The sequence below is a fragment of the Betta splendens genome, chromosome 3, assembly GCF_900634795.4.
Source record: "Betta splendens chromosome 3, fBetSpl5.4, whole genome shotgun sequence".
NCBI lineage: Eukaryota > Metazoa > Chordata > Actinopteri > Anabantiformes > Osphronemidae > Betta > Betta splendens.
The window spans coordinates 11,554,525-11,567,706 of record NC_040883.2 but is presented as its reverse complement, the minus strand read 5'-3'; the positions used below and the strand labels follow the sequence as shown (position 1 = coordinate 11,567,706).

At 41.5% G+C, this 13,182-nt stretch overlaps 1 protein-coding gene across 6 annotated transcripts in view; it reads left to right on the top strand.

Annotated features, from left to right (window-relative positions):
- Positions 1–284: 284 nt before the first annotated feature.
- spata17 (spermatogenesis associated 17) overlaps positions 285–13,182 on the top strand; it is a 29,247-nt gene continuing 16,349 nt past the window's right edge. For all 6 annotated transcript variants that reach the window (XM_029144881.3, XM_029144880.3, XM_041070075.2 and 3 more), the window contains exons 1-7: positions 285–441; positions 783–872; positions 1,907–1,988; positions 3,327–3,377; positions 4,938–5,041; positions 10,565–10,688; positions 12,771–13,013. In XM_029144881.3, the coding sequence (XP_029000714.1) occupies positions 341–441; positions 783–872; positions 1,907–1,988; positions 3,327–3,377; positions 4,938–5,041; positions 10,565–10,688; positions 12,771–13,013 (795 nt within the window). In that variant the 5' untranslated portion in view covers positions 285–340. The remainder of the gene's footprint in view (positions 442–782; positions 873–1,906; positions 1,989–3,326; positions 3,378–4,937; positions 5,042–10,564; positions 10,689–12,770; positions 13,014–13,182) is intronic.

Below are 13,182 nucleotides of genomic sequence, written 5' to 3'. Positions count from 1 at the left end.
ATTTTTATTATTTCTATATTATTTACAACACAGAAAAGGGATTGTTTGATTGTTTATAATAATGAAACAATAAAATAAATACTTTTGTTATGTGCACGTTTTATTGTAGTAATTATGAGGCTCCGTTTTAGTTTTTAAGTATTTCTAATTCATTAATTAAGTTAAAAGTGAATACAGTAATAATAATAAAACGTTGCACACATGCTTATACATATTAACAAACGTAACTGCTCCTGAATAAACCAATTCTGGGGCGCAAACACTTATTTAACTAATAGAATAAGTCGTTTTTCCTGGACGAGAACTTGTCTCAGGAAACCTGGGAACCGGCGCTGTTGTCATGACAACATGTAAACCGACGCGGAAAAACAACATGACGGAGCTGCACGTAATACAAAGTGCACTTGAAGAATTTCAAAGGGAATATTTCAACAGAAACAGGCATGTGTCGTTGACGTAAACCGGGTCGAGGCTGCTGCCAACGGTTGAGTCAAATGCGTAGCGTTAACGACGCGCTAAGCAAAGCCGCCGTAATGTTTGCTAGCTAGCTAACAAGCGACACCGGCTAACGTTTTTATAGATCGTAGCGCGTTAACCGTTGCGTAATCGTCACACTAAATATTAATATCTGATGACGTCAGCTGTAATATCATTGCAGTAACGAAGTAACGCAACTAATGACGTGCAAAGTCCACCGGTGGTAGCGCTGGTACAGTAGCAGGTGCTGTAGTACTAGAGTTATTCGTGCTAAATGCGAGTAGATGTAAAACACTGTATTTCAGCCAAGCGGAGGAGAACAGACGGAGGGAGCATCAGGCCGCCACCCAGATCCAGAGCTGGTTCCGAGGCTGCAAGGTGCGAGCTTACCTCAGGTATGGGGTGTGTGTGTGTGTGTGTGTGTGTGTGTGTGTGTGTGTGTGTGTGTGTGTGTGTGTGTGTGTGTGCGTGTGTGTGTGTGTGTCTTGGCCTCATTTGAATCTGTAAACCACAGACAGAGACTTGTGGTACTCCTTCTACTGCCACAGGCAAAAACACAACGCAGGCCTTAATATTTTATACACCAATTTGAAGTTGGCTTTTTTTTTCCTTCAGGGGTTGAAAAACACTCAGGCCGGACTCTTAAGAGTTAATTTCAAGGAAAACCCTGATACTAGCTCACTCCCATAATTATCCCACTTCTAGAGCTTTGCAAATGGCCTGGAGGAATAAATGTGGCTTGCACTCTGTGCTCCTTTCACACACACAAATGAACGTCTCTACCTCTGTGCCTGTTCCTGTACTGTGACCCCAGCGCCATTCTGCAGGGTCAGCAGACAAACTTCCAGACAGTAGGTTAATTCAGATTACTTTAGTTAATTGATCAATGTGTTAAGTGGATAATTAGCAACAATTTTAGCTGCCTAAGTGCAACTCTGGGGTTGTGCTATCCCCACTATAAGCATTGATTTTCTGGGCATATAAATGGCCTTTTGGAAATTGATGGCCTCATTGGAGGTGGAGAATCGCAGTGGACTTGCATTTAGAGTATGTTTGAAGATGAATACAAATGTGTGGCACGGACTAAAGGGGGTGAAAGACTCCTCGCATGATCTAAAAGCCTGGAGGAGAACAAACGTTTTGTGTGTGTGTTTTTGTGTGAGCGTGTGTTTCCATGATAGTTTAATTAAAGGTCTTTATATTTTGAAATACATAACAGATAAAATAGAATGATTATAGATTTCATACAGCAGTAGTGATTTTAAGTGATATTGTGACATTTAAGCATTTAGGTGTTTTATACTTCATTTACAAACTAAGAAATTCTCAAATAAAGAACTGCACAATTTAAGTGTACTATTATACGTGTAACTCATTTCCACTAATAAATCCTTTCCTTCCAATTCTCCCCAATATGACTTTATTACAGCTATCTGCACAAGAAGGCAATCATTATACAGAAGATATGGCGGGGCTTCACAGCAAGGGCACGTTTCAGACAAATGGTGAAGGTAAGCCTGCGCCTGAAAGAGCTGTAGATATATTGATTATGTTATGATAGCATGCATTAGAATTCAATTGCTATTTTGCTAAGTCCCTGTGTCTGACCTTAAGAAATATAATTCACTCATTACATATTGGGAAATTAGCACTTAGGAAATACGATGCAGTACGATAAGGAATTCCATCTATATTGCAACTCTTGGGATGCGTATAGAAAGAATGTGGAGGGGAACAGAGTAGAGTCGAGGAGTGTGTATGTGTGTGCTTTAGTAAAACAAGTCCCCGTTTTCGGCATATTGCCTCCAACTGCTTCTTAATTGAACAGATTGTTGATACCGGATCCAATACCCAGAGCTCTCACGTATAATTTTCCCCTGGATTGAGTTTTGTAAACGTATCACAACAAGCTATTTATCATGCCTATAAATTGACTGTTTGCTAAAGCATAACTGCCAGCCGCCGTTTGGGAGGCGTTCAAGAAATGGGGGCTGGGGGGTGGGGGGTTGAAATAAACGATGAAGGATGTGTCACAACACACATATGGGCTAAAAAGAGGCTGTTTGGTCTCATTTGGAAACAGACGAGCACTAATTCAAATCACTCAAAATTGCCACAATGCACTATTTTGAATTAGTCCTCAGAGATTCCCTCCTTTCCCTCCTGTCTGCCGGCTCCTCTCTCACACTTGCAGACCTTATCATGTGTGATTTGATGCGCACAGAGCCTCATCTCAAAACATCAAGCTGAATTTACAACCTCCTTTCATGTCTTTGTCTTCCTGCCTCTCTTCCTTGTTGTTAATAAAACAAAAAGGTTGAGATATGAATTCCTTTCATGAACGCTTCTCCAGTTTGCTCCTGAAATGTGCCCCCAGTGGTCGAGCGGGACGTTTCGCGTGCGGCGCCGCTGAATATGCTCTGGCCTTTTGTTAGTCTCTCTGGCTGTGCTGTCATTGATTATGAAATCCAGAGGAGAGTGTTTGGCCGTCATACATCTCCATTAGCTCACTGCTTGACTACCATAGATTTTCTTGGCCCTTGCCTGCATTGGTGTATTAAGAGAGCACTGTCCTCCCCCAGGTACAAAGTCCCACTAACCACTTTCTCTCTCTGTCTCTCTCTCCATGCCGCTGACTTTTTCTCTTGTTCCTCTTGTCTCCCATTTTATTTCACCGTCTTTCCGTTTCTGCCCCGTTTCCACCTCCCTTCCTCTTACAGTGGCCCCGTCTTTGCTGCCTCTGTGCAATGTATTATGTATAAAGAGCTCTTTATCTTTGACGCCTGCTGTGGACAGATCAGAGGGTCGGGAGACAAGATGTAACGCCATCTTTTCCTTTGTGTTCACAGGCAGCATATTTTATCATGAAGATGAATTTCTACGAGGAGATGGCGGTCAGGGTAAATATCACCACAGTGTCTTGTTTTAGCAAATGGAGTGTCGTGGTGGGGGGACCCTCTGTTTCTCAGCGTGTGCTGTGAATAAAAGGTCCCAGTATTAGTGGCCTGGAAGCAGAACCATATTTAGTTTAAATTTCATTCTAATCATTTGGTAAGATGTTGACATTCATGTTTAATTACTACTTACTACTTAGTATAAATTATGGTTACAAACAAGCAAACACTAGTGATTGTCCTACTGTATGCTGTATCTGTGTGGAGCCAATCACAACCTCCTGAAGTTAGCGGTGGGGAAAGCTGTTTTCATTAGGAACCAATACTATATTATTTTTAATGTTGATTGAAAAATATAATAATGAAATGGATATATTGCTGGGGCAAAATACCACAAAGACCAATGACTGTTTGTTCTGTCCTATGCCATTTTAACCCCTGACATTAGGGAACTACACTACTGTTCTAGACAGAGGCTTTGGCCTCAGAAGTGAAGTTGGTCAGTGCTCTACTGTGCACGACCCACTGCTTCTAAACGGACATGTGAAACTGTTTCCCATACCGGTCCAACTTAAAAACTAATAACAGGGTAGCGTAATTAAATGTAGTTGCTGAACCGGAACCCTATTTTTTTCATTATGCCACCTGTTGAAGTTCTAGTAGGACTGTTAGTGCTACACAGAATATCAACAAAGTGAACCAAAACTAGATAAATGTGTATGGAACATAAGCTAGGCTAGATAATCAGCACATAAGTAAAGAGAGAGAGGCAAAGAGAGAGAAACAATCATCCCAGAATCCCCTTGTGACAATCAGGTTGATTGTTTTCCTTCTACCCTCCTGTTGTCTTTATTATGGCTCGGTTGCTAACAGAGGATAATGTATTAGGGCCATAATAGAAACCAGTGTTTACATGCTGCACCTCAGATTTGTATTAGATTCAAACAGCTTCGATTTCACTAGTCAACAAAGGTCAGCAAGAACTCGTGAGGCGGCAATTACTTTATTTAAAATTATCTATTGACTGGCAGATCAATGCTAATTCTCATTTTGTTCTTTGTTGTTTTCCCATCCTCCACTCATTCTATTTCTCCTCATAGTGTGATTATTCTTTTACCTGCCATAGTTTTAATCTTCTAATTAGTCTGAAGGACATCCGCCCCCTCGCTTTAAAATGGTCCACTGATATGTGGGGGTGTGTGTGGCTTCTAATCTGCAGCCTCCACAATCAATGTGGACTGATACAGTTGAACGTACAGAGTTGTGACAGCTGTCTGTCCCACCTTCAACTATCTCTTCATTACTAAAGGAAAGCTGCATGTGGGATTTTGATCACTTCAACTGCCGTCAGCCATTTACATGTAGCATACTGGTTTAGTTATGTATCATTTATGCAAGTTTAATAAAGTAACAGAAAAAATATTTGTTTGAATGATGAAAATACAGTGAAAAGTAAAATATTTGGTCCCTGTGACATAATAATACGGTGGTCACATAACAAAATTATGACCTGGTGCAGTTCACACTAGCACATAAGCCATGTTGTCCTGCTTTCGTGCCTCACAGATCCAGCGCAGATGGAGAGGCTTCTTTGTGAGGAAGTATATTCATAACTTCTATGCACGTAAGCGTTACCTGGAAGGACTGTACAGGAAAAATGAAGTTGTCAGGTAAGAAAAAAAACCTGAACCCCTGAGTTTGACATCATTAGAGCTAAATTAATCTCTGCTGCTTCTATCGTTTTATATTTATATTACAGCAGCTCCCATCCAGTTCTGTGGTTTTATTATTAATATACCATACTTATTTATTTATTTATATTTATATTATTATTTATTACAGTACGACAGTACTGTGCAGGGACTCACTATACAACAATTGCTGTAACTCAATGACAAGAAAGCAAGTTATGTAAGAGCTTGATTGAAAGGAAAGAAAATTGTTAACTACAGTGTCTCATGTCCTTATTACCTCAGTCTCACTGTGCTGCTGTTATTTCTTGGCATTTACCTTTTACATTTTGTGGCAGCGTATTTGCAGAGGGACCGCTGTGGGTTCAGACAGGAAGTCCACTGATAAACTTATTATAAGTATCACACAGCCGGTCCAAACATAACTTTACAATGTGTGCTTGAGAAAGAGAGAGAGGTGTTGTAAGATCTGTACTTGGATATTTGCTGCCCTACAGGAATAGAACAGGCAGCATGAAAGAGAAAAGGAGAAGTGAAGGAATGAAAGAAAGAAAGAAAAAGAGAGAGAGACAAAAAGACAGACAGGAAAGGAGAGAGAGAGAGAGGGGAGAAGTCTTCCGAACGCTTGAGGCCAAAAGGGAGAAGTGAACGATGTGAAGAAATTAAAAATTAGCCTCTTATTTGAACCGCAGCTCGTGCATTAATAAAACATCCTGCGCTCCAGGGCTTACTGCCACAGATACGCCATCTTTTATTTTTGACAAAAAAAGCCATCACGTTTAGCTAATAGTCACATTTTTAATGTTGCTAATATATTTTACCACAAAATATCTTTAGGCCTCTGCTAAAATTAAATGTAAATTTGTTAGAGTGCTCCTTGGATCACTGACTCCCCCTCCCCCTGGTCCCCAGCAGCGTTTCACCTTTCCTACACACTCCTTACACTTTTAGAGGTAGGCTGGACCAGGCTGTTAAAGTCCATAATGGTGTTGTCACAGATGCACGCAGACACGCACAACTTCACCTTCTGATGCCATGAGGTGATTAATGAGCAGATAAAATCATGCTCATAATCTCTTAACCACATAGCTATAAAGTATTAAAAATCTGCATTTGCAAAAGTTTTAGTGAAAATATACTTTAGACACAATATTACACAGCTTAGGAACGGTAATATTTGCATTTTTTAGTTTTGCCTAGATAATCAAGATGTTAATAACGCCACCTCAGAAAGATCTGATAATCTGATTTCATTTACATGTTACATGTATAAGGATACAAGGATCCAGATTAGTGGGGACTGGATGTGGACATCCCTGTCCGCTCCATGCACACACAGCCCCTCCTCCACAGTGTTTGGGGTGTCGAGGTCACTTTCTCTGCAGTTAATCACATGTTTATTTAGTGCTGCCAGGGGTCACGATCAATTAACGCAGCGCCGGCATTTATTTAAAATATCCTTTCTGTGTTAGCCACTGAGCCCTCAGATCGCACGCCGCCTGATCACTCGCCACACAAAGGTCCACTTTCTAATCCACCGGCACACTCCCTCCCTCAAGTCCGTGTGTCCGTCCAACCTGCTGCATAAATTATTCAAAGGAGGACTAATGATACCCATTTCGTGCGGGCTGATCGGCTGCGTGTGGTAATGAAATCAGAGTATTGCATAAACTGTTGAACCTCTTTCTCTCTGACTCTTTCAGAATCTTTCTCTCTTGTGACATTTTTCTGCACATAAAAGCATCTGTGTCATTTCATTAGATCCAACAAATGTGCTGCTTGTGTTGCTTTCCTCACGCTGACTCTCCCTCTCTCTCAGTCGGCTTTGCACTGTATCTTTCTCTCCTTCTTTTCCTGCCACTGGTTCAATGTGCCTCATTGTCCATCCTCATTCATCCTTCCTCTCCTTCTGCATAGCCTAATGAAGTCAGGACCCCGGTGCAGTCCCCACTCTGCCACAGTTTTCCATGGTACCCCAACAATTTATCACTTTGTCAGGGAGACACTTAAAGTTACTGGGCTTTAATAAGGGCACGCAGTGGGACGACGGGGGCAATTAGGAAAGCGGAGCAAGCTCGCTTTGCATATTTACTAAATGTGCTAGTGTCATCGCTGCTGCCACCAACACGGCCTGTTGACTGCATGACTTATTCCTCTATCTGCAACAAACAGCTGGGTAATTATTACTGCCATAATCAGATAAATAATTGTGCCGTGCGGCAACAACACGGCCAAATCCTTTAACACATCCTAAAGAAAACAGAGAGAAGCTCAGGGAGAATTTATGAACTTGGTGTTGCTAGGCTGAGCAGCGCTAGTTTTTTTATTCTTGTGTTCTCATGCTATCCCGGTCTCACACCCTCTCTACTTCTTCCCTGTCTGTTTTTATTCCAGCCCTCTCCATTCCTCCCTCTCTTGTGTCCCTCTCAAGGACATTCATGAAAGGACAGCTGCGCTGGTGAAGAGTGTGGGCCGGCCTGCACGCCTGCCTTACGATCACACTCGGCTTCTATGCGTCAGTCTTTCTTTGGCTGCTTTTTCTTTCTGATCCAGTTCGGGTGGAGACAAGTTCAGTCCTTCAGGCTGATTGGATTTGTATATTCTGTGTGTGTGTGTGTGTGTGTGTGTGTGTGTGTGTGTGTGTGTGCGTGCGTGCGTGCGCGCGTGCGTGCGTGCGTGCGTGCGCGCGCGCGCGCGCGCGTGCGTGCGTGCGTGTGTGTGTGTGTCGTGTGCTCCCTGCCTCTTTAGAAAATCACTTTTAAAAGTGATACGATGAAGAAAAGAGCAGAGAAATGTTTTCTTTTCTCTTTTTTAAAGCATTAGGCATTTTGAGCACTGGGATCATTGTTTGCTTCCACGCCTCTCATGTTTTACTACTTTAGTGAATTAGTTAATCAATCAGTCAGTCACTTAAATGGACGTGCTTTGTTATGAGGGTGTTGCAGGCTCAATACATTGAACTGGTCACTGTCTGAATTGAGCGGCTGACTTGCACCGCTTCGCCAGCTACAGTATTGAATCATTTAATTGGAGCAATTAAACAGCCAATCAGGTCAAGGCTCCATTAAAAATTTAGACCTGGCCAATTAGCTGCTCTGGTGCTGGCCTGGGTCACCGCAGGTATGGCCTGCTGTCCCATAATGCCTCACTCTCTGATATCCTATCAGTTCTTGATGCCCCACTGTGAACCAGGATGTAAATAATTGAAAAAGAAGAAGAAGATTTGCAATACTATATTATCCATTTAAATAAGTTAGCAGTCTAGGGTGAAAATGTCAGTTAGGGTTTCAGTAATTTGAAAGTTCAAATATGTTTGATTAGCTTGTCCAACAGTTCAGCAGCTCTTTAAAGAAAGCTCTACTCCATAGTTGTACAATATGTACATGTTCTGTATCACACTTCATTTACGATATATTTAATACACAATTATGACCTTCATGACAATATGATATGAGGTAACATAATTTGTTGTTTCAGGTGTCTGGGATCCATAGACTATTTAAAGACACTAATTATAAAGATATGAGCAACAGAATTATTTATTCAAAATACACTAAGGTTTGATTTTAATCTTCACATTTTTGTAGTTTCTTTGTTTTTTCCTCACTCAGTCAAACAAACAGAAACAAACACACACACACACACACACACACACACACACACACACACACACACACACACACACACACACACACACACACAAGGGCACGTGCCGCACAGGGCTAATGAGGGTTGTATGTTGTGGCGACTGGTTGGGTCGACACAGATCGAGGTGCCTTCAGCCGTTACAAATCTGTTTGGCTTTTGTCCACTACACAGCAATTAATAACACTGGGGCTGGGGGCAGGGAAGCAAAGGTCACCATTCAGCATGACACACACACACACACACGTCAACACACATACAAGCTAAACCGTGTGAACACGCAGCACGAACGTCAATACACACTCATGCAGGATCCTGATACACACACACGCTGATATTATCATACTGACAGCTGAGAAACACACAGACATATGAAAACAGGTCCTGAACCCTGAAAACACTGCCATAAGTTTAATGCATAAAATAACTACATGTCATTTAAACACACACACCTCCCAACTGGTTTGTGAGTCCAACTGTCCCACGGTAACCTGAAACTTAATATTTCATATTATTAAGTTAGCCAGGTGGACAAATAGAGGCCAAGCAACCTCTATATTTACTCACAGTCATACAGGCATGTGTCAATACACATGGTATTAAATTACTGTGCTTAGTATTACATAAATACACAGACATATTTAGATTTGCTCTCACACAGTGGCACAGTGCTCTGCATATTTCATTTATTTAGTAATTTAATCTGGTGCTGAGGAAGGAATGAAAACGCAAAGGCATTGGGAACGGTGTTGTGATTTCCTTTTAAATGTCACCAGCCGCAGAATGCGTTAACCTCCTATTGCAGACATGCTATGAATATTCTGATTCCACAGTGGAGGCTCGTAATTTAAAGCAGGAGTTAAGTGAAAAGAAACAGTAGAGAGGACAGAGACAAGAAAGAAGGGATAGGGAAGGAAAACGAGATGAAGGATTGCTGATGAGCTATGGCTAAACTCTCACTGGTATTGTTCTCGTGGAATTAGATTGGTTTTACTCCTAGTGTGTGTGTGTGTTTTCACATTACCATGGCATGTGTGTGTTAGTAATTGTTTCCAAGCCCCTTTTTAAGTTATTACCCCCTTGTAACAATAAGGCTGTGTGATTGCAGAAGGAAATTGCTGTGTATGGGCTTTTAATGCATCCCATTTAGCCCGCTTTGCTTAACAGATGTCACAGACGGACCTGTCCTGGCTGCAGTGATGAAATATATCCATCATCCTCCCATTTGTAGCGTCAAGCTCTCTCTCTCTTTTCTGCAGTAGTCTCATTCTGTTGTTTTTATTCCACAACTTTTCTGTCTTTACAAGTTTGTCCCAGTCTTCTTCTTATCGTTAGCCAGTTTCTTAAGCATTTGAAGGACGTCTTGAAGAAAACTTTACAGATATATGAGCTCCAAAAACAAACTAATGTACTGTACAGTATGCACAAATGGAACTGCAAGTTTTTGCTGTAAACATGATTGCTTAAGAGTTAGGGATTAATTTGTCCACCAATTGTTTATTGTAAACCAACTAAACTTTATTTTATTTTAAAACTTAGTGTTGCTTATTTATAAATCTCCTTTCACTCAATGCGTCATGAAATAAACCTTTGTATATTGTATAAATTTAAATCGTACACACATGGATATGGGCGGTTTATCCCACAGCAGACACAGAAACTTGTGCTGAAGCCATTTTAGCAGTTTTAAACTATGAATGTTTTTATGTACACACATGACCAAAGCAATAACTGAAATAAACTTATTTTAAACACTTTTATAATCAATGTATAATAATCAGTGTGTGTGTGTGTGTGTGTGTGTGTGTGTGTGTGTGTGTGTGTGTGTGTGTGTGTGTGTGTGTGTGTGTCCTGTAGGAGGGAGCTGCGTGAACTTGAGGAACTCCAGAAGAGAGCAAGAGAAAGTCTGGAAATGGTAAAAGAGCAGAGGGCCAAGGTGAAGCAAGCTCACCACTTACACCACCTCCTCAGTACAAAGCAGGTTGGTCTTCATAAACAGAAATGCCTCAAAATCCCAAATATAGGCAAATATTCAAAACAAAGTCAGAAACAAATTAGTGCCATACTGAGCACAAAGAAACAGATACAACAAATCAGCACCACAACATGTGTCACTGCTGATGATAGAAGTTTGATGTAATGTAGCGTTGTCTAGAGGAAAGGCTTCTTGTTCTTGCTTTCACTAACACAGTTGGGCTGAGTGAAGTAGAATTTGAAGTGTCCTTAGGGCTTCTGATGTGCTGAGTGGAGTGTTTTAGTTCTTCCCCTGGCACAGGTGTGTGTGTCTGTGGATGTGTGGATGTGTGTGGTTGTTTGTGTGTGGCATCCATGCATCTCTGTGACTCCCCACTGGGATCATAATGAAGACAAAGCACACTGGTCACTGTTGATTCAGCACCACCACTCCTCTCACTCTCATCAGCCCTATCTCCCCTTCATGCATGTAAGACTAGCATAGTCGTCCTCACCATCTAATGTACTGTACTTCCTGCAGCCATCCAGTGTCCACAATATTACAATCACTCACATTTACACAGCAGATTACTAGAAAATTGGTAAAAAAAAAAGTTTATACTGTACTTTACGTTTTAGTCACCAGATGCTTTGGACTATATGTGCATCATAGTGTTTTTTTTATTTTATATAAAGTCTATTAGTTAACTAATAATCATAAAGAGGAAAACAAAAAAGTTTTTGCACCCTCTGTCCATCTAGCTCTCTCTCTCTCTCTCTCTTTCTCTGCATATGGCAGGGGAGTCTTTCCCTTCGTAGCGCTGACCTTGTCAGCAGTGAATAGATGGCTCTCCCACACAGTTCATCCTTTCTCACTTCTCGGACCCCAGCCCACACACACACAAATACACACAGACGCACACACACACAGCTTACCAAAAGGCCCCAAGTCCCCCTGACAGAGACAGAGCTGGTGTGTTCCTGGGGTCAACATCATTGCTCTTTCCTGTAGGTTGGTAGGTTTAGGCTGCGTGTGTGTGTGTGTGTGTGTGTGTGTGTGTGTGTGTGTGTGTGTGTGTGTCCCAGTCTTCTGTCCCTTTATATTTGTATGTGTTTACATAGCCACATCATTGTGTTGTATATAAATAAACTGCTCATGGTTGTTTGGTTGCTATTACAAGTCTCCATTACGTTTTGCTGTTATAGGTTTCCATGTTTGTGTGTTTCTACTGAGTCATTGCCCATCTAGAAAAATGGTGCATTAGCTCCACTGTCGCCTTATTCAAATCCTCTGCTGTTTAACACTGTCTACAGCTCATAGTTTAGGAAATCAGGCTCAGTACTGTTGAATTAATTACTTTGTACTCATTCAAAAACACTTGACATTTACATCAGAAGTACTCATGGTCTAATAATGAAGCATTTACTAATTAACCAGTCTGATAATATGTTATTTTAAAAGAGTGAGGTTTGGGTCGATATACTTGGAGCAATTGCCCACTTATGCCCTTTCTCTCTCCTTTCTCTCCGTTGTCCCAGTCTTTTAAAGTGGCCTAAATAGCAGGCAGTGCTATTAGCATATAGAGTAGATACAGAGTCCTCCAACTCAAAGCTTTGGTCTAGTAATTAACACACAGGCAAAAGGATCACTGTGATTTGAATAATTATTAGTGCGACTGTCTGTAACAAATCTCTACAGCAACTGAGCAGAGTGGAGGCGAAGTTTGATGTGTGTACAAATGTTTTTGTGCTGTTGAGCAACAACAGTAGGTTTAGGTCTTGATGATGCAGGGAGTATATGAAGGGTGATGACCAAAAAAGCAGGTACAAACCTGAATAAAACTATGAACAAATGATAGCTAAACAGCATTCATTCATTGAATTTGCAGCCTTCTCAGGAGGTGGCACTTCTATAATTTGACGGTTCCCATGACAGAAAAAAACAGGATTTTAGTACATAAACATAAAGGATGCCTTAACTGATATAATATCAGTAGTGTCATATCCAGTCAGCTCATACATCCAATCACTTCCTACTCATCAATACTGGATACCAGTGTCTCTATAAAAACATGTTTACATTTGTCCCTGTTTTCTGTTTTTCTCTCAGTGCCCAGGGATTTTTAACTCTCCATTCAGGCCAGACCCCCATGAGATGGAGCTACTGCTGAAGCAGGTCAAGTACCAGGCTCCCACCAGACTGGCCTCGAGGGAAGAGGCCTGTGCTTTGGGAATGCCTGGCCAAGCACCCCCCAGTCTCCCTGGGAGTCCAGGATCTCCAGGGATAAAAACTACCAGAACCTCCAACGCCTCCAAGCTTAAACTACCCCCCATCGCCAGCAGGAAACAGCAGGTAAAACTGTCGAAGCAGAGCAATAGCAGACAAACAGGTATAGGCCAGTGGCAACTGTAAGAGCTGTGAATTGGAAGAGACCATTGCGAGAGGTAAAAAGATTAGATTAACTGATACTCAGAGCCTCAACATCTCCGCTTGTCCTGCAGGGGATTGGAGAAGAACTTTA